The sequence below is a fragment of the Rutidosis leptorrhynchoides genome, chromosome 4, assembly GCF_046630445.1.
Source record: "Rutidosis leptorrhynchoides isolate AG116_Rl617_1_P2 chromosome 4, CSIRO_AGI_Rlap_v1, whole genome shotgun sequence".
NCBI lineage: Eukaryota > Viridiplantae > Streptophyta > Magnoliopsida > Asterales > Asteraceae > Rutidosis > Rutidosis leptorrhynchoides.
The window spans coordinates 132542771-132565442 of NC_092336.1; the positions used below are offsets into that span (position 1 = coordinate 132542771).

Consider the following 22672-nt stretch of genomic DNA (forward strand, 5'->3'; position numbering starts at 1 on the left):
GCTGAAGAGGCCAATGTGAAGCAAGTCAAAAGAAAGTGGGAGAAAAACGGTGATAAGAATCACCAATACAACAACAGCAGCAATTACAACAATAATCGCAACAATTATCCCAACAATCGCAACATCAATCGCAACTACAACAAACGGCCCAACAATAAAAACAACAACAACAGCAACTACAACAATCATCCCAACAACAATAATAACCGCAACAACAACAACAATCAGAAGCAGCTATGCCAAAGGTGTGAAAAGTATCACTCGGGGTTCTGCACCAAATTTTGCAACAAGTGTAAAAGAAATGGTCATAGCGCGGCGAAGTGTGAGGTCTACGGACCAGGGGTTAATAGAACGAAAGGAACAAATGGTGTCGGAACGAGTAATGGCAGAGCAAGTAGTGTCGGAGCAAGTTATGCTAATGTAGTTTGTTATAAATGTGGAAAACCGGGCCACATTATTAGAAATTGCCCGAACCAAGAGAACACGAATGGACAAGGCCGCGGAAGAGTTTTCAATATTAATGCGGCAGAGGCACAGGAAGACCCGGAGCTTGTTACGGGTACGTTTCTTATTGACAATAAATCTGCTTACGTTTTATTTGATTCGGGTGCGGATAGAAGCTATATGAGTAGAGATTTTTGTGCTAAATTAAGTTGTCCATTGACGCCTTTGGATAGTAAATTTTTACTCGAATTAGCAAATGGTAAATTAATTTCAGCAGATAATATATGTCGGAATCGAGAAATTAAACTGGTTAGCGAAACATTTAAGATTGATTTGATACCAGTAGAGTTAGGGAGTTTTGATGTGATAATCGGTATGGACTGGTTGAAAGAAGTGAAAGCAGAGATCGTTTGTTACAAAAATGCAATTCGCATTATACGAGAAAAAGGAAAACCCTTAATGGTGTACGGAGAAAAGGGCAACACGAAGCTACATATTATTAGTAATTTGAAGGCACAAAAACTAATAAGAAAAGGTTGCTATGCTGTTCTAGCACACGTCGAGAAAGTAAAAACTGAAGAAAAGAGCATCAATGATGTTCCCATTGCAAAAGAACTTCCCGATGTATTTCCGAAAGAATTACCGGGATTACCCCCACAGTGATCCGTTGAATTTCAAATAGATCTTGTACCAGGAGCTGCACCAATAGCTCGTGCTCCTTACAGACTCGCACCCAGCGAGATGAAAGAACTGCAAAGCCAATTACAAGAACTTTTAGAGCGTGGTTTCATTCGACCAAGCACATCACCGTGGGGAGCTCCTGTTTTGTTTGTCAAGAAGAAAGATGGTACATTCAGGTTGTGTATCGACTACCGAGAGTTGAACAAACTTACCATCAAGAACCGCTACCCACTACCGAGAATCGACGACTTATTTGATCAACTACAAGGCTCATCTGTTTATTCAAAGATTGACTTACGTTCCGGGTATCATCAAATGCGGGTGAAAGAAGATGATATTCCAAAGACTGCTTTCAGAACACGTTACGGTCATTACGAGTTTATGGTCATGCCTTTTGGTTTAACTAATGCACCAGCTGTGTTCATGGACCTTATGAACTGAGTGTGTGGACCATACCTTGACAAGTTTGTCATTGTTTTCATTGATGACATACTTATTTACTCAAAGAATGACCAAGAACACGGTGAACATTTGAGAAAGGTGTTAGAAGTATTGAGGAAGGAAGAATTGTATGCTAAGTTTTCAAAGTGTGCATTTTGGTTGGAAGAAGTTCAATTCCTCGGTCACATAGTGAACAAAGAAGGTATTAAGGTGGATCCGGCAAAGATAGAAACTGTTGAAAAGTGGGAAACCCCGAAAACTCCGAAACACATACGCCAGTTTTTAGGACTAGCTGGTTACTACAGAAGGTTCATCCAAGACTTTTCCAGAATAGCAAAACCCTTGACTGCATTAACGCATAAAGGGAAGAAATTTGAATGGAATGATGAACAAGAGAAAGCGTTTCAGTTATTGAAGAAAAAGCTAACTACGGCACCTATATTGTCATTGCCTGAAGGGAATGATGATTTTGTGATTTATTGTGACGCATCAAAGCAAGGTCTCGGTTGTGTATTAATGCAACGAACGAAGGTGATTGCTTATGCGTCTAGATAATTGAAGATTCACGAACAAAATTATACGACGCATGATTTGGAATTAGGCGCGGTTGTTTTTGCATTAAAGACTTGGAGGCACTACTTATATGGGGTCAAAAGTATTATATATACCGACCACAAAAGTCTTCAACACATATTTAATCAGAAACAACTGAATATGAGGCAGCGTAGGTGGATTGAATTGTTGAATGATTACGACTTTGAGATTCGTTACCACCCGGAAAGGCAGATGTGGTAGCCGATGCCTTGAGCAGGAAGGACAGAGAACCCATTCGAGTAAAATCTATGAATATAATGATTCATAATAACCTTACTACTCAAATAAAGGAGGCGCAACAAGGAGTTTTAAAATAGGGAAATTTAAAGGATGAAATACCCAAAGGATCGGAGAAACATCTTAATATTCGGGAAGACGGAACCCGGTATAGAGCTGAAAGGATTTGGGTACCAAAATTTGGAGATATGAGAGAAATGGTACTTAGAGAAGCTCATAAAACCAGATACTCAATACATCCTGGAACGGGGAAGATGTACAAGGATCTCAGGAAATATTTTTGGTGGCCGGGTATGAAAGCCGATGTTGCTAAATATGTAGGAGAATGTTTGACGTGTTCTAAGGTCAAAGCTGAGCATCAGAAACCATCAGGTCTACTTCAACAACCCGAAATCCCGGAATGGAAATGGGAAAACATTACCATGGATTTCATCACTAAATTGCCAAGGACTGCAAGTGGTTTTGATACTATTTGGGTAATAGTTGATCGTCTCACCAAATCAGCACATTTCCTGCCAATAAGAGAAGATGACAAGATGGAGAAGTTAGCACGACTGTATTTGAAGGAAGTCGTCTCCAGACATGGAATACCAATCTCTATTATCTCTGATAGGGATGGCAGATTTATTTCAAGATTCTGGCAGACATTACAGCAAACATTAGGAACTCGTCTAGACATGAGTACTGCCTATCATCCACAAACTGATGGGCAGAGCGAAAGGACGATACAAACGCTTGAAGACATGCTACGAGCATGTGTTATTGATTTCGGAAACAGTTGGGATCGACATCTACCGTTAGCAGAATTTTCCTACAACAACAGCTACCATTCAAGCATTGAGATGGCGCCGTTTGAAGCACTTTATGGTAGAAAGTGCAGGTCTCCGATTTGTTGGAGTGAAGTGGGGGATAGACAGATTACGGGTCCGGAGATTATACAAGAAACTACCGAGAAGATCATCCAAATTCAACAACGGTTGAAAACCGCCCAAAGTCGACAAAAGAGCTACACTGACATTAAAAGAAAAGATATAGAATTTGAAATTGGAGAGATGGTCATGCTTAAAGTTGCACCTTGGAAAGGCGTTGTTCGATTTGGTAAACGAGGGAAATTAAATCCAAGGTATATTGGACCATTCAAGATTATTGATCGTGTCGGACCAGTAGCTTACCGACTTGAGTTACCTCAACAACTCGCAGCTGTACATAACACTTTCCATGTCTCGAATTTGAAGAAATGTTTTGCTAAAGAAGATCTCACTATTCCGTTAGATGAAATCCAAATCAACGAAAAACTCCAATTCATCGAAGAACCCGTCGAAATAATGGATCGTGAGGTTAAAAGACTTAAGCAAAACAAGATACCAATTGTTAAGGTTCGATGGAATGCTCGTAGAGGGCCAGAGTTCACCTGGAAGAGTGAAGATCAGATGAAGAAGAAATACCCGCATCTATTTCCAGAAGATTCGTCAACACCTTCAACAGCTTAAAATTTCGGGACGAAATTTATTTAACGGGTAGGTACTGTAGTGACCCGAACTTTTCCATGTTTATATATATTAATTGAGATTGATATTTACATGATTAAATGTTTCCAACATGTTAAGTAATCAAACTTGTTAAGACCTAATTAATTGAAATATGTTTCATATAGAACAATTGACCACCCAAGTTGACCGGCGATTCACGAACGTTAAAACTTGTAAAAACAACATGACGATATATATATATATGGATATACATGTGGTTAACATGAGATTATGATAAGTAAGTATCTCCATAAGTATATTAACAATGAGTTATATACATATAAACAAGACTACTAACTTAAGGATTTCGAAACGAGACATATATGTAACGATTATCGTTGTAACGACATTTAAATGTATATATATCATATTAAGATATATTAATATATCATAATATCATGATAATATAATAATTTAACATCTCATTAGATATAATAAACAATGGGTTAACAACATTAATTGAGATCGTTAACTTAAAGGTTTCAAAACAACACTTACATGTAACGACTAACGATGACTTAACGACTCAGTTAAAATGTATATACATGTAGTGTATTTAGATGTATTAAAATACTTTTGGAAGACTTCAAGACATATATCAAAACACTCATACTTAACGAAAATGGTTACAGTTACTTTCCCATTCTTTTCTTTCATCAAGAATTCTAGTCGTATTCTTACCCGTATTATACACAGCTTCAAAACGTACTTACTATGGGTATATACCAATAGGAACTAGCATGGGATTCCACTCTTGATTATGTCATGTATGACTAATCAATTTTAACTTCTACTATGAGCTAGTCAACTAACTAGAACTCCTTTTAACCTCACTCACCACTCACCAATTACCACTCATCATTCACTCCATTTCACTTCCAATTCTCTTTCTAATTCTCTCTCAACACACACACACACTATTATGAACGTATTTTTCCAGTAGTTAATCATCATCTTCATCAAAAATCACTTCAAGAATCAAGCTATAATCATCATAGGAAGAACACTTCAAGAACACTTCAAAAATCCCTTCAAGTTTACTAATTTACTTCCAAGCTTTCTAATCCATTCCAAGTAATCATCTAAGATCAAGAAACCTTTGTTATATACAGTAGGTTATCTTTCTTATTCAAGGTAATATTCATATTCAAACTTTGATTCAATTTCTATAACTATAAACTATCTTAATTCGAGTAAAAATCTTACTTGAACTTGTTTTTGTGTCATGATCCTACTTCAAGAACTTTCAAGCCATCCAAGATCCTTTGAAGCTAGATCATTTCTTGTCACTTCCAGTAGGTTTACCTACTAAACTTGAGGTAGTAATGATGTTCATAACATCATTCGATTCATATATATAAAACTATCTTATTCGAAGGTTTAAACTCGTAATCACTAGAACATAGTTTAGTTAATTCTAAACTTGTTCGCAAACAAAAGTTAATCCTTCTAACTTGACTTTTAAAATTAATTACACACATGTTCTATATCTATATGATATGCTAACTTAATGATTTAAAACCTGGAAACACGAAAAACACCGTAAAACCGGATTTACGCCGTCGTAGTAACACCGCGGGCTGTTTTGGGTTAGTTAATTAAAAACTATGATAAACTTTGATTTAAAAGTTGTTATTCTGAGAAAATGATTTTTATTATGAACATGAAACTATATCCAAAAATTATGGTTAAACTCAAAGTGGAAGTATGTTTTCTAAAATGGTCATCTAGACGTCGTTCTTTCGACTGAAATGACTACCTTTACAAAAACGACTTGTAACTTATTTTTCCGACTATAAACCTATAGTTTTTCTGTTTATATTCATAAAATAGAGTTCAATATGAAACCATAGCAATTTGATTCACTCAAAACGGATTTAAAATGAAGAAGTTATGGGTAAAACAAGATTGGATAATTTTTCTCATTTTAGCTACGTGAAAATTGGTAACAAATCTATTCCAACCATAACTTAATCAACTTGTATTGTATATTATGTAATCTTGAGATACCATAGACACGTATACAATGTTTCGACCTATCATGTCGACACATCTATATATATTTCGGAACAACCATAGACACTCTATATGTGAATGTTGGAGTTAGCTATACAGGGTTGAGGTTGATTCCAAAATATATATAGTTTGAGTTGTGATCAATACTGAGATACGTATACACTGGGTCGTGGATTGATTCAAGATAATATTTATCAATTTATTTCTGTACATCTAACTGTGGACAACTAGTTGTAGGTTACTAACGAGGACAGCTGACTTAATAAACTTAAAACATCAAAATATATTAAAAGTGTTGTAAATATATTTTGAACATACTTTAATATATATGTATATATTGTTATAGGTTCGTGAATCAACAGTGGCCAAGTCTTACTTCTCGACGAAGTAAAAATCTGTGAAAGTGAGTTTCATTAATCCCTTTTTAAATGCTTTTGCAATATATATTTTTGGGACTGAGAATACATGCGCTGCTTTTATAAATGTTTTACGAAATGGACACAAGTGATCGAAACTACATTCTATGGTTGGATTATCTAATCGAATATGCCCCTTTTTATATAGTCTGGTAATCTAAGAATTAGGGAACAGAAACCCTAATTGACGCGAAACCTAAAGATAGATCTATTGGGCCTAACAAACCCCATCCAAAGTACCGGATGCTTTAGTACTTCGAAATTTATATCATATCCGAAGGGTGTCCCGGAATGATGGGGATATTCTTATATATGCATCTTGTTAATGTCGGTTACCAGGTGTTCACCATATGAATGATTTTTATCTCTATGTATGGGATGTGTATTGAAATATGAAATCTTGTGGTCTATTATTATGATTTGATATATATAGGTTAAACCTATAACTCACCAACATTTTTGTTGACGTTTTAAGCATGTTTATTCTCATGTGATTATTAAGAGCTTCCGCTATCGCATACTTAAATAAGGACGTGATTTGGAGTCCATGCTTGTATGATATTGTGTAAAAACTGCATTCAAGAAACTTATTTTGTTGTAACATATTTGTATTGTAAACCATTATGTAATGGTCGTGTGTAAACAGGATATTTTAGATTATCATTATTTGATAATCTACGTAAAGCTTTTTAAAACCTTTATCTATGAAATAAAGGTTATGGTTTGTTTTAAAAATGAATACAGTCTTTGAAAAACGTCTCATATAGAGGTCAAAACCTCGCAACGAAATCAATTAATATGGAACGTTTTTAATCAATAAGAACGGGACATTTCACTATAAATCCTTGTGTCTATGTTCTTTACATTACTTCATTTATCATTTGAACATATACACTACACACATCAAGTTTGAGTTGAGTTGGTTGATCAAAGTAAAATCGAATTTGGTGATCAATCGAAAAATTGGTAAAAACGTATTAAGTAACTATTCACCCCCCCCCCTTCTAGTTACTTACACTGTTGAAATCATGGACCGTGAGGTCAAACAATTAAAACAAAGCAAAATACCGATAGTTAGAGTTCGTTGGAACGCTAGACGAGGACTCGGTTTTACATGGGAACGTGAAGATCAAATGAAGTAAAAGTAACCACATTTGTTCACTGATGTCTCTCATAAAACAGGTACTACTCAAAATTTCGGGACGAAATTTTCTTTAACGGGGAGGTACTGAAATGACCCGGAAAAATTTCGACTTACTTTGAATCAAATTCTTGATATGATTTAATATTTTTGACACGATAAGCAATTTGATGTGTTACATTAAAATGTTTTCATACATTTATTCACCCTTTTGAATATTTCGAAGATTCACGAACAATGAATGTTAAATCGATATAATATAAATATATTTTTAATATAATAATAAAATATTATATGTTAATGATTTTTGATATAATGAATTTTATAATTAAAAACATTTTCAAATACAATTAGTTTTAAAATATATTTAAGAATGTAATAAAATATATTATTAAAAACATATTTATATAAATATAAAGTAATTACATATGTAATTTATTAATACACACATAATAGTTTTATTCATTTTATTATATTAATAAATTAAGTTATAAATCGTGTTTTAGAAACATAAGAGAAGTAAATATATCTAAAAGTATTACGGGTATCTAGCGTTTATTCTATCTATTCTATTGAAGTATAACAATAAAATAATAAAGTTAAGTAAATCCCAGACTATATCCCATTTTATTTACATTCAATAATTTCAATCATAATAATATCGATATTCACTCTCATCCTTATCTAGATATTTAATACCAACTTATATTATAATATAATTATTAACATAACAATAATTAACATGGTTAGGTAGGATATAGAATTAGTAGTAAATTTATTTAAATTAAATTTAAATAACAAATATCAATTATAGTCACTTTATGTGACTTCTACTTTTGCACGTTTCATGAACTATCAAAAGCCTTTAATCATTTGGCTAATACTATTCTTGCATAGTATCTTTTGTCCATACACTGAATGTGGAAAACATTTTTTTATTATTATCAAGTACACGATATATATATATATATATATATATATATATATATATATATATATATATATATATATATATATATATATATATATATATATATATATATATATATATATCCTCATCATTTCATCATCCGATTAATGGTTTGTCTTTGTTTCTAGTTTTATGCTTTAATTATTTTAAACTATCACTTTCTAGTGAATGTAAGTTGGTGGCAGCTAGTAGAATCACGAGTTTGATTACTGTTTTTGCTTTTTCACGTTGTGCAAGAGACAAGAAATGGGGACCAATTTCTTTCACGTGAAAATGCGTATTATATATTTCAACATCTATCAATGTCTATATATATATATTTATATTACTTTTACACATACATGCACATCATATTACTTTTGAATCACGGACTTAATAAACTAGACACATTTCTCTATATATATATTTACATATGGTGCATATAAATAATCCAACACCCTCATTATCTAGTAATCAAGAACCCATATAACCACCTTGCTTTATGTTTCAAACAATTTTAAACTAAGAAGATATTGGGTATTGTTCGTGAATCCAAGACCAACCATACAATCATACACTATCGTTACGTCTACACATTTTACCTACAATATTGAATCTCAATATTCAACTGCGAGTTATAGATCCCTTTTTAAATACTTTAAATATTTTTGGGCAGAGAATACATGCAATACACTTTAAACGCATGGACACAAGTACATACTTAATTCTACACTGAGTTAAATCGAAAATCCCTTAGCTTTGGTAACTAGTAACTGCCAATACATATGATGTGGACTGGTGGGTGCGAGTAATTGTATATGGATCCATAGGGCTTGACATCCCCGTCCGAGCTAGAGCGCTAGCCTTTTAACGGACGTATGTTACTTGAGTTTACGACACGTTGGTTTGCGTGTATTAAAACAACAGGGATAATTATTATTATAGCGTTAAGTTTAGTTACCAGGGTGCTCTGTACGTAGAATCTATTGATAAACTTTTGATGAAATCTTGTGGTCCATCTTTATATACTTATGACTCGAGCAATTAAACCTATAACTCACCAACATTCGTGTTGACCTTTTTAGCATGTTTTATTCTCAGGTTCTTAGACTGCTTCCGCTGTGATGTGCTTGTTGCCTGCATGGAGACTCTCATGCTTTGTATAAAGTTTATTGCATTCGAAAACAAAACTACGTTGTGTAATATACAATTTGACTGTGATGTCAACCTGTAAAATAAAGACTTATGTATTTTGGGGATTTGCTTATACTTAAGCACTCGCCCACATGTTTATAACTTTCTATGTTTAGAAAGTCACTTATTTTAATGAATGCAATATTTTATCAAAACGTATCATATAGAGGTCAAAACCTCACTGTGAAATCAATGATTAACGTACCGCGTCAATAGCGATTTTGACGGGTCGTTACAGAAAAGGATATATGATGAAAAGCGCATATGGTGATTAATGAAAAAGAACATACGGTGATTAATGAAAAGTACATATGGTGATTAATGAAAACTATATTGTGAAAAAGAAACACAAATATTTATTGAAGAATTCAAGGTGAAATATGGGGATAAATTCATCCACCATGTTGACCATTTAGATATTTCATGGTTCTAATAGACGCATCTAGCAGATGGTCTCATATTTTTCTATTATCAAGTCGAAATGTGACATTTGTAAAGTTTCTTGCTCAAATTATTAAATTAAGAGCACATTTTTCGATCACACCATTAAAAGGGTGAGAATTGATAATGTTGGTGAGTAAACATCTCAAGCATTTAATGATTATTATATGTCTATAGGGATTGTTGTTGAACATCTTATTGCTCATGTGCATACAAAAATTGGTTTAGCTGAATCAATAATTGAACGCTTGCAGCTAATAGCTAGGCCATTGAAAATGATTACAGAAATCCCAATATTTATATGGGTTCACGTTGCGACATTAATTCGCATTAGACCAAGTGCAAGTCATAAATATTCTCCCCTACAATTTGATTTTGGTCGAGAGCCAAATATTTTCCATCTTAGAACATTTGGTTGTACAGTGTATGTTCAAGTTGTATCACTACAACGCATTAAAATGGGTCCTCAAAGGAGGATGGGAATGTATGTTGGATATGAAACATCTTCAATCATAAGAACCCATGACGGGTGATGTTATTACAGCATATTTTGCTGATTGTCATTTTAATGAAATATTGTTCCCTAGATTAGGGGGAGAAATGAAATATAAATAAAATGATGTTTCATGGTGTGAACATCAATTAAGGTATGTTGATCATCGCACAAAAGAATGCGAAAAGAAAGTTAAAAAATAATGCATATGCAAGAACTTGCAAATCAATTACGTGATGCATTTAAAGATACAAAAAGAGTGACTAAAGTATATATAATAGCAGTAAATGCTCCAGCTCGAATTGAAATTCTAAAAGCTGGCAATAATGTCACTCTTGAGTCTTTGTCATGCATGAAACGTGGAAGAACAATTAGTTCCAAAGATAAAAATCCTCGAAAAGAAAATCAGCTGATAATGAGGTAAAAGAAAATGTTCAAGAAGAACTACAAATCAATACTCCTTCTGCAAAGGATATTGACGATGTAAATATATAAATTGCAATAAATTATGCAATATTATGGAACCGAAACGAAATGACAAATATTGATGAGAATTTTTCATATAATGACATCATGAATAAAGATGATGATCTGGAACCAAAAATCTGTCATTGAATGTCAAAATAGACATGAATGAGCTCAATTGAAAGGAGCAATACGAGCTGAATTAGAATCGCTCAATAAAAGAAAAGTTTTCGCATCAATCGTTATCACTTTTAAAGATGTGAAACGTATGGGATACAAATGAATTTTTATTCGAAAAAAAATTAAGAAATGAGAAAAATGAAGTTACAAGGTAAAGCTAGACTTGTAACTCAAGATTTCTCTAGAAGACCATGAATGAATTATGAGGAAAACTTATCTTCCTGAAATGGATACAATTACTTTTAGATACTTAATCAACCTCGCAGTTACTGTTACTAAAATTTAGAAATGCATCTCATGGATGTCATTACTACTTATTTATATGGATAACTTGATAGTGATATATATATAAATATACATAAAGGGTTTGAAAGTATCAGAAGCATCTTATGCAAAATCCAAGGAAATGTATTTTAATTAAATCACAAAGTTTTTTATATGGGTTGATACAATCAGGACGTATGTGGTATAAGTGGTTAAATGACTACTTGATAAGAAAATGGTATACATATAAACTTATTTGCATGTGTGTTTTTATTATAAAAACAATGTCCGGATATGTAATCATAGTTGTTTATGTCAATGATCATAACGTCATAGGGACAAATAACAAGATCAAATGAAGCCATTCTATTTTTAAAGAAAGAATTTGAAATGAAAGATCTCGGAAAAACCAAGTATTGTTTTGGTTTACAAATTGAGCATATACCTAATGGTTTACTTGTACATCAAACAACTTATACCGAAAAGATTTTAACACATTTAATTATGGACTGCAGAACTATTAAGTACTCCTATGGTTGTTAGATTACTCAATATTGACGCTGATCCATTTCGTCCCCGTGAAGATCATGAAAATCTTATTGGATCAGAAGTTTCATATCTTACTGAATTGGGGCTCTTATGTATCTTACAAATTATACAAGAACTGACATTTCTTTTGCAGTTAATTTGTTAACAAGGTTCAGCTCAATTCCTTCCAAAAAGACACTCGAATAGGATCAAACACATGTTTCGATACCCTTGAGGAACTACTGATTTATGATTATTTTACTCTAACGATTCAAAACAAGATTTGATTGGTTATACAGATGCAGGTTATTTATCTGACCCCCATAAAGCTAAATCTCAAACTGGATATGTATTCCTAAATGGAGGTACCGAAATATCATGGCGTTCTCAAAAACAAACACTTGTTGCAACATCATCAAATCATGCCAAAGTGATTGCATTACATGAAGCTACTCGAGAATGTTTTTGGTTAAGATCAATGACACAACTCATTATTGATTCTTGTGGACTAGAACGCGATAAAAGTCCAACAAATATCTATGAAGATAATGCAGCATGCATAGCACATATGAAATAAGGGTATATCAAAAGTGACCGAACAAAACACATACCTCATAGATTCTTCTCATACACTCAAGATCTCATTAAGGACAACCAGATTGAAATAAGATATGTTCAATCCAGCAAAAACTTTGCCGATCTTTTAACCAAAGCACTTCTAACTGTTGTTTTCAGAACACACGTTCACAATATTGACATGAAACTTGTTCAAAAGATGTGACGACTCAGCGATATCTACTTGAAGGGGAGTCAACTCTATGCTGCACTCTTTTTCTCTTGACTAAAGTTTTTATCCCACTGGGTTTTTCTTTAGCAAGGTTTTTAACGAGGCACTACTAGTTGATCTCTAACGAAACAAAATTATCATCCAAGAGGGAGTGTTACGATATGGATGGATTCTCATTTTGTACGCATGCAGATGAATAGAGATGATTGATAATTTTGCACAGTAAAATTATGAATTATTGATTACTGTTTCACCTACTCTATAATTGAAAATGAAAACGAATAATGTACAGTTAACTTTTAGTATTATAAATACTCACTCAATTGTAAGGATATGTACACCATTATTCTTCTTGAATAAGAATTTAATCTCTTTTTTCTTACTACTAAATTATAACAATTACATCATTTTTTTTTTTCAAGTTTAAGCATATAGTGTCAAGTGTCCTTTTTATTATTTAAGGGTTTGTTAGACTTTTAATAATATCATTACAGTAGCTTTTACCAAACACTTCAAAAAGTTCACATTAGATTTCACAGTTTTTTTTTTGTTTTTTTTAAATATTTTATCTCCTATAATTGTAAACCCCCTTTCTCGGTGTCTCAACTAAGCTAAAAACGAACTGGATACGTCTGGTCATAAGAGATAATATTGGTGGAATGTGAAGTTCAACTCCTTAAGCTGTAGCTAATATTGGTGGAATGTGAAGTTCAACTCCTTAAGCTGCTAAGCTACAACTCACTTAACACACCGTCTTCTTTCAGTCTAGGGTTTAATCTGTTTGACCAAAGCTTCAAACAAGGTAATCATTCTAACAAAACTTGTAATTCTTGTAGGAATTTTGTTTACAGTGATCATCCAAGTATACTTTGCTCGATTTAATTTCGACTTAGATTATAATAATTCTCCAATTTGGCTCCCAAATTTTGACTACGTGGACCACTGGGTCATGCGATTCGATTTCATAATCTCACTTTTCTTTAATATCTACTCTAACTTAGCGTTTTGTAGATCCGAATCTTAGTTAAAGTCCAAGAAATGGAATCTAATTTGGAACTGTATTTGATAGAGTAGCATATAGTCTACTACTAATTTATTAACATTTCACTCTGTTTAAGTTTTCAGGTAAATTTGTTCACCTTTTTATGCAATGTTACCATCTAAGGTTCTTGGCAGTGTTACTAAGAGGAAATCTTTCCTACCCAACAAAAAAAATTCAAACTTTTTAAGTAATTTGAAGCTAAAAGTTGCTGATAAGGATACTAGTATAGATACATCCAATGTAAGTATATCTTATACATCTGAGAAGCAAGTATACGACATGGGCGATGGAAATTGTACTTATACAGGCTTACTTGGTTCATCAAAAGGTCAAATGTAAGTATCATTGTATGTTGTAGTTACATGTGATCATATTTATCAATTATCAATATATTTTAATATATGTAGTTTGTTGTATATGTTAATAGTTAAATTTAACATTTGTTTTTGTTAAATGTAAGCTAACTAGGATGTTCGACAACAATGCAGACGTCAACCGCGTGTTGGTGGTACTTTACTGCCACAAATATGCATGTCAAATTGTACTTATAGAACACATTATACTGATAGTATTACAAGTTCACAACATAAGGTACAATCTACCTGTGATGCTCACGCTATCAATTATTTACAATCTACAACAGTTTTTTTTTGGTGTTTTTGAGCGTCGTGACGTGGTGTAAGGTTGTATAAAAAGAAGAGTAATCACATAGTGCTTGTTTCATTGTGTTATGTTGACCTTTTAATTAATCTATAAATTTTAAATAATATAAATATAAATATTGCAGTTATTAGGAAATATCCCAAAATATGTGAAGATAGTGGAAGTTGGTCCACGGGATGGACTGCAAAACGAGAAGGATATTGTACCTACTTCTGTAAAAGTTGAATTGATCAAAATGTTAGTCGATTCAGGGCTGCTAGTAGTTGAAGCCACCAGTTTTGTTTCGCCAAAATGGGTCCCACAGGTAATAACACATTTTGTTTGAATCAATAAAATGATGAACTTGTCCCTTATTAGGGTTTAATCTATAGCTTAATGTAACATGTTTTTACCATTTCTTTGCTTTTGGATTAAATACAGAGCTGTTGTTCAAACTTTTATTAAGTACAACTGAATTTGCAGTTGGCAGATGCTAAAGATGTAATTGAAGGAATTAAAAGTGTTGGTGGTGCTACATTCCCTGTTCTAACACCAAATCTTAAGGTTAAATACTTAAGTAATAAGTTGCGTTAATTTGTCAAAAATTGGTACAACTTATATATACTACCGGCGATTGATTTCACTATATTCCAGGGATTAGAGGCAGCTATCACAGCCGGAGTGAAGGAAGTGGCAGTTTTTGCGGCTGCTTCGGAGTCGTTTTCACGGTCAAACATTAACTGTAGCATAGACGAAAGTCTTGCTCGTTATCGGGATGTTACGTCTGCTGCTAGGGAACACTCCATCCCTGTACGCGGGTAGGTATTTACTCTAGCTTATATACAAGAGCCGTCTCAGCTAATATACTATATAAAGAGTCAAAGAATTAACATAAACTACATTAGCTATAGCCATAATAGTTCGATAGATCAAAAGTTGCCTCGTGTATCTTTAAAATGCATGAGCCTCTATTTAGTTATTATTAGATTTTTTTTTTTTCCTTTTTTTTTTTTTTATTAGAATTTTTTTTTTTGTGTGTGTGTCATGTTTGGCAAACTACCTATCCATATAAGATGTACAAATTTTGGATAACAAGTGTTTAGTGTCAACTTGACTTGACCCAATTTGATGATAACAAAAATTAGGTATTTAAACTTAAACCTGTTATCAAACCTTTCTGACTCACCCATTTTTATAAATTCTGAAACTTTTATAGTGATTAATATATCTATTTGACCAGATACATATCATGTGTTGTTGGATGTCCAATGGAAGGAGATGTACATCCGTCTAAAGTGGCATATGTTGCTAAAGAACTTATAACAATGGGATGCTATGAAATATCCCTTGGTGATACTATTGGCGTTGGTACTCCGGGTATATATTGTTAATCTTTCATAATCATACATATATATATTGTTAACTTGTAAAGTGTATTAATTCCAAATTATGTCTCTTATAGCATTTTCTTTTTTCTTTACTCTGCCCTCCTTTTGTTAGGTACTGTTATTCCCATGATTGATGCCGTTAAAAATGTTGTCCCAGTAGAGAAGCTAGCTGTACATTTTCATGATACATATGGCCAAGCTCTTTCAAATATCCTTATCTCACTCCAAGTACAATTCTTTAATCTTGAATATTTTTTACCAGGAAATTGTAATTTTTATTGACTTTTTGTGATATTTAATCAGATGGGGATTAATGTGGTGGATTCATCTGTATCGGGTCTTGGGGGTTGCCCGTATGCAAAAGGTGCTACAGGTAATGTTGCAACAGAGGATGTTGTTTATCTGCTTAATGGGCTCGGTGTGAAGACCAACGTTGACCTTAGAAAGCTCATGTTAGCTGGAGATTTTATCAGGAAGCATTTGGGTCGTCCATCTGAGTCTAAAGCCGCAATTGCCTTAAGTAAAACCACGTTTTGTGCTTCCAAGTTATAAGGTATCCTTTGATAATTAAAAAATGTGATGTGGATAATCTCATTGTTTTAATCTTGGCATTGTGCCCAAATTTAAACACTTCAAACACCAAAATTACATTGAACACTTTTTTTTTATACAGCAAAATTCCTCCGTGTGTGTTTGGTTTATGGGATGAGATTGAAACCCGCCTACTTATAAATAATCAAACCTTAGTAAGACGACGCATTACGGATTGTCAAGTGTAACTTTTGAGGAAAATAATGCCCGTTATTTTTGACAATTTTTGGGCGCCAGTTGCTATTTTTCTTGCAATGGACAAATGGAGAAATTCGACGCCTAATCACAATTTGACATCTTGTTTCCATACTATTAATTTATTACTTTTCACTCCACTTCCAATCATATTTTACTTTACCACCTAAAACTTTTCCACTCAAAGTTGACATTCGTTGCAACGTCCAAAAATCTACATCCCATCAAAAACTGACACTGACACTACAGTAAAAAAACCCTTAATTTTATCAATTGTCCATCATCATCCTTGACTTATGATGGTTCATTAGGTGGAATTTATTAAGGTTAAATGTTAAATGAAAGACTAATAATATATAGATATAAAAGTGTTGGGATAACATCTATTTATGGATGCCTCAACAATAATATACATATAAAAGGTGTTCAGGTTAAATTGCGGAGCATGTTGTTCTGATTTTCTCTTCTTTGATGGAGTTTGAATTGGAGTTTTCGTTTTCTTCTTGTTCGGGTAAATCTTCTTGTTCGGGTAAAGCTATTTGGTTCTCTAAGGTGGACGGCAAACCCTTCAAGCCGATTTCAAAGGAAAAGAAAGTGGTGAGATGGACAATTTAGCAAGTGTAGGGATAACTTGATGGGTGGCACCGGTTCGACGGGTTTGTAGAGTTGCGGTTAATGTTCGGTTTTAAAATTCGTGTCTTTTCATTTAGTTCGTTTAGAGTGCGCTGTTTATGTTTTGTCATTAGCTCCTTCACGACATAAAATATGTCTTGCGTGGCTCTTGTCAGATTAGTTTGTCTTATAAATTATCGAATAAACTAGTATAAGCTCTTATAACCTAGCACAAGCTCTCATAAATCAGCGTAAACTTTCATAAGCTAGTTTTTTTTTGGGTTAGCGAGGAAACCTAACAAAATTAGAATTATTATATAAACTAGCATATTGTAATTTTAATTGTAATCCTAATTTTAATTTAAATTAGAATTATTATATAGTTCGGGTTGCATTTTGTAAATAATAGAAGTTGAGGGTTAGAAATCTAATTTAATGTTAAAGCACTGTTAGGCGGGTTAAGTTAGTTTAAAGGACTGTTAGTGTGGTAGTTAGGGTTGTTAGATCATTTTTCATTCATGTAATGCAGTTCTTCAATCTTGTAATTGTAGTTATTGATTAATCGTTCAATACAATGAATTGTTACACAAATTTGCTTCCGTTTCACATGGTATCAGAGTTTAAGGTTCTTTGATTCCGAGGATCGTTAAATCTTCAAAATTAGGGTTCATCGATTTCGTCCTGTATTTTGTTCAATACTCAAATTCCTTTGAATTGAAGGATCGTAGCAAGTGTTGGAGCTGCCGATTACATAAATTGAAGGTTCAATTATGAAATCATGGTGATTGCTGATAATAATGGAGATTTGAACGCTCAAGCTGGTCAAAACATGGTGAATGATCCTTTACACTTGGCTAATTCAGTTTATCCAAGCATGACATTAACAAACACGCCGTTTAATGGAGAAATTTTTTTTGGCTGGAGCCGAACAATTAGAATGGCTTTAAGTGCTAAACTCAAGCTAAGGGTCATAGATGGAACTATAGCTAAACCTGCAATTGATCATGAAGACTTCTAGAGGTGGACTAGGTGTGACTATATGATTATGTGCTGGATCTTGAATTCTATGGTTGCTGAATTATTAGAATCATTTTTGTATGCCACTTCTGCAAATGGTCTGTGGAAAGAGCTTGAAGAAAGATATGGACAAAGTAATGGTCCTTTGATCTATCAAGTTGAGAGAGATTTAAGTAAAAGTAACACAAGGTAGTCTTACTATTGTTGCTTATTACAATAAATTGAACCGATATTGGGATGAATTGCATGCTTTGAATGGTATTCCAATCTGCAGTTGTGGTAGGCTAAGGGAATGTGTTTGTGGTGTAACTGAAAAATTTCTGGAGATTGATAGCAGGTCTAAGTTGATGCTGTTTTGTATGAAGTTGAATGATGAGTTTGAGCCTGTTAGAAACCAGATACTATCTGTGGATCCTTTGCCAAACATTAACAAAGCTTACTATATAGTGCAACAAGTGAAAAGGCAGAAACAAGTTACTCACTATTAGAAAGAACCAGTAGCATTCTATGCTAATCACAAGAACATGAACGATAATAACACTGGATTTAAAAGGAATGTGAATAAAGATACAAAAAATGACAAGAAATGTACATTTTGTTATCAAGGTCATGTTTTTGAACAGTGTTTTGAAAGGATTGGATATCCAGATTGGTTTAAAGGTAAAAAGGGCAAGAAAGTTGTTAAAATAGCTGCTCAAGTTAATACTGATTTCAATGCTTATATGTACAAGGAAACTCCTTTTGACCTTGAGAAGGAGAATGATGTTAACTATGAGAAGGTTGACTTAGATCAAAGGCTTGTTAATGATGTGTGTCAAGAAATGATCAAAGGCTACTACCAAGGCACTATGCAGGTATATCATTTCAAACATCACTTAAGATCTCCTACTGTACATACAAATTTTGATGTTAAAAAGGACTGGATAGTTGATACAGGAGCAAGTGATCATATGTCACCATATATTCATCTTTTCCAGTCCATTAAACAGTTAAATAGACCTATTAAGATAAGATTACCTGATGGAAATAGCAAATGGGTTAGCAAAGTGAGCACAATCCAGCTTAGCCCAAGCTTAGTCTTGTCTGATGTGTTTGATATGTGCCTGAGTTTCAAGTAAATCTTATGTCAATAGGCAAGTTATTAAAAGCTCAATTTCTAATTGCCATATTTTTTCCACATGGTTTGTTTTCCAGGACCCTTCAATTAAGCAAATTGTCGCTACTGGAGAAAGGTTCAACAACCTCTACATTTGCAAACCTTCATCAAATGTTCCTTCAAATTCCAATTTTATTGCTTTGTCATCCTTTGTAAATACTGCCATGTCTAATAAATCTCCTGATGTATCAGTTGAGAAGTTTCATTCTAGATTGGGTCATTCATCTGTTTCAAAATTGATTCATATAAGGATTGTAAAAAGTTCAATGTATCTGAATATTTTTGTGACACATGCTTGGTTGCTAAATCTCATAGATTACCTTTTCCAATACATCAGACTAGGTCAACTACTCCTTTCCATTTGATTCATGTTAATCTTTGGGGCCCATATAAAGCACCTGCTTTAAATGGTGCTCTTAATTTTTTCATCGTTACATTTCTTATTAACAAATGCCCGTGAAGATTTTACATTGGAAATCTCCATATGAGTTACTACATAATAGTCCACCTAGTTACACTGACTTGAGAACAATTGGTTGTTTATGCTATGCCAATGTGTTGAAACTTGGTACAGATAAGTTTCAAGAAAAGGGTGCAAGGTGTATTATGCTAGGGTATTCAACTGGACAAAAAGGGTACAAATTGTATAATATTGATAATAAAGAGGTGTTTTGCAGCAAGGATGTGATCTTTAAAGAAGATATATTTCCTTATAGAAATCAAGTGCATGGTCAACATGTATCACAGGTTTTACCTATGGTTTCTATAACAGATGATGATGATAATCAAAAGTTTTCTAATACAAATGTACCAATACATGAGACTGTGGTGGTAGATCCTGTTACTACTACATCTGAGGAACCAGAAAATACCACAGAAAGTTTCGATGATAATGCTTATGCTACAAACAATGATGGTGGTTTAAGAAGAACTGCAAGGGTTTCTAAGCCCTCTACTTGGCTTAAAGATTATGTGCAGCCTCTTAAAGCTAATGCTCATCATGTATCTTCTTCTACATTATATCCTCTATTCAAAAATGATGATTTCAAAGATTATCCTCCAGATTATGTAGCCTCTCTATTTCATGTTGTCTTCAAATGAACCTGCTAGTTACAAGCAAGCTGCAGAGCACCCAGACTGAAGCCATGAATGAAGAGTTATCTGCATTGGAATACAATGATACATGGGAGTTAACTTCTTTACATGACAATCATAAGGCTATCACATCAAAATGGGTGTTTAAAACTAAGTACAATCAAGATGTTTAGAAAGATTGAAGGCAAGATTGGTGATAAGAGGTTTTAATCAAATGAAGGTGGATTATAAGCATACCTTTTCTCCAGTTGCAAAATCTGCAACTGTAAGGGTTATAATTGCTATAGCCACAGCCAAAGACTGGTCATTACATCAATTGGATGTAAATAATGCATTTTTACATGAATATGTGGAAGAAGATATCTATATGGTACCACCAGAGGGTTATACAAAGGCACAAGATGGTCAAGTTTGCAAACTCAACAAGTCACTTTATGGTTTAAAGCAGGCTTCTAGACAATGAAACCAAGAATTAACCAAGTATTTGGTGTCTTTGGGATATGTGCAGTCAGAACATGACTATTCTTTATTTGTTAAAGAAGAAAAAAGGACTTTTACTGTTGCTTCAAAGTATGTGGATGATATTTTGCTCACTGGAAACTCTATTGCAGAAATTCAAAGGTTAAAAGCAAATTTGGATAAAAAGTTTACTATTAAAGATCTTGGTTTGGCTAGGTATTTCTTGGGTATTGAACTGTGCAGAACCAACAAGGGTACATATTTACATCAAAGAAGGTATATTCTAGAGCTACTCAAAGATGCTGGCTTGACTGCAAGTAAGCCAACTTTTTCACCTTTACCTGTTAATCTCAAGCTAGCTACTACCAAAGGTAAAGCTTTGGTTAATCCTAATGTCTACAGAAGATTAGTTGGCAGGTTACTATATCTTTCTATGACATGACCATATATCTCTTTAGTTCAACATTTAAGTCAATTTGTTTCTGCTCCTACTGATATACATATGCATGTTGCACTGTACTTACTGAGATATCTAAAGGGCACTATTTCAAAGGGCTTATTTTATCCTATTCAGCTACTACTAAAGGTTGCAGGGTTCTCATATGCAGATTGGGCATCTTGTCTGATGACTAGAAAGTCATTAACTAGTTATTGCATTTTTCTTGGTCATTCTTTAGTTTCATGGAAAACAAAGAAACAAGTCACTGTTTCAAGGTCATCCACTAAAGCAGAGTACAGAAGCATGGCTAGTTTACTTGTAAGCTCATTTGGTTGACTTATCTTCTCAAAGATTTGCACATAAATGTTCAGGTTCCAATTACTTTATTCTGTGATAACAAAGCTGCTAAGCAAATTGCAGCTAATCCTTGCTTTCATGAACGTACAGAACACCTTGATATTGATTGTCATTTCACAAGAGATAAGGTTCAAAATGGTTTTCTACAAACTGCATACATTCCTTCCAATTTGCAGCTAGCTGACATTATGACAAAGGGACTGTGTCACAAACAACACTCACTTGTTGCTCACAAGTTGGGTTTTGAAGAGCTTCCAACTTGAGGGGAGGATATTGAATTATTATATAGTTCGGGTTGCATTTTGTAAATAATAGAAGTTGAGGATTAGAAATGTAATTTGATGTTAAAGCACTATTAGGCGGGTTAAGGTAGTTTAAAGGACTGTTAGTTTGGCAGTTAGGGTTGTTAGATCATTTTTCATTCATGTAATTCAGTTCTTCAATCTTGCAATTGTAGTTGTTATTGATTAATCGTTCAATACAATGAATTGTTACACAAATTCGCTTCCGTTTCACACGAATCGAATTCTATATCCTATCCTATATTTTTATATATTTAATGTGGAATAAAACTAGCAAAGTGTTTCGTAGAATGAAATGAATGGTAAAGCTCATATGTGCGAATCAATATCCTTATTAAGAAGTCCTTACTAATGGTATTGAGGTGCCTGGTTATGAAGTAAGATCATGGATAATTTATATATATTCGTAAAAGAAATCTTTACGAAATCTAATGCGTGTATTAAATTTCTAAAAATATTCCTTTTATTTTAATTACAAATCTCAGATTTTTTTTAATTTTTTTTTTTTTGGTTTCTGTCACATTCGAAACCAAGTGCGGTTCAAAACTAGCCCATAAAACCGAGGTCATGAAACCAC

At 33.4% G+C, this 22672-nt stretch overlaps 1 protein-coding gene across 5 annotated transcripts; it reads left to right on the plus strand.

The window, feature by feature from the left end:
- The first annotated feature begins 13513 nt into the window (after nt 1-13513).
- LOC139845219 (uncharacterized) lies at nt 13514-19692 on the plus strand. 5 transcript variants are annotated; one of them, XR_011758240.1, is made up of 10 exons: nt 13514-13602; nt 13926-14177; nt 14331-14433; nt 14630-14809; nt 14968-15048; nt 15139-15302; nt 15725-15861; nt 15985-16100; nt 16176-19141; nt 19482-19691. XR_011758240.1 is itself a non-coding variant. In XM_071835464.1 (10 exons), the coding sequence occupies exons 2-9, from the start codon at nt 13951-13953 to the stop codon at nt 16422-16424; spliced, it is 1257 nt and encodes a 418-aa protein (XP_071691565.1). In that variant the 5' UTR covers nt 13514-13602; nt 13926-13950; the 3' UTR covers nt 16425; nt 17991-19692. The 5 variants fall into 5 exon arrangements, 4 of the variants coding, with proteins under 4 accessions (XP_071691565.1, XP_071691566.1, XP_071691564.1 ...); XM_071835464.1 differs by having other exon boundaries at nt 16176-16425; nt 17991-19692; XM_071835465.1 differs by having other exon boundaries at nt 16176-16425.
- The last annotated feature ends 2980 nt before the right edge of the window (nt 19693-22672 follow it).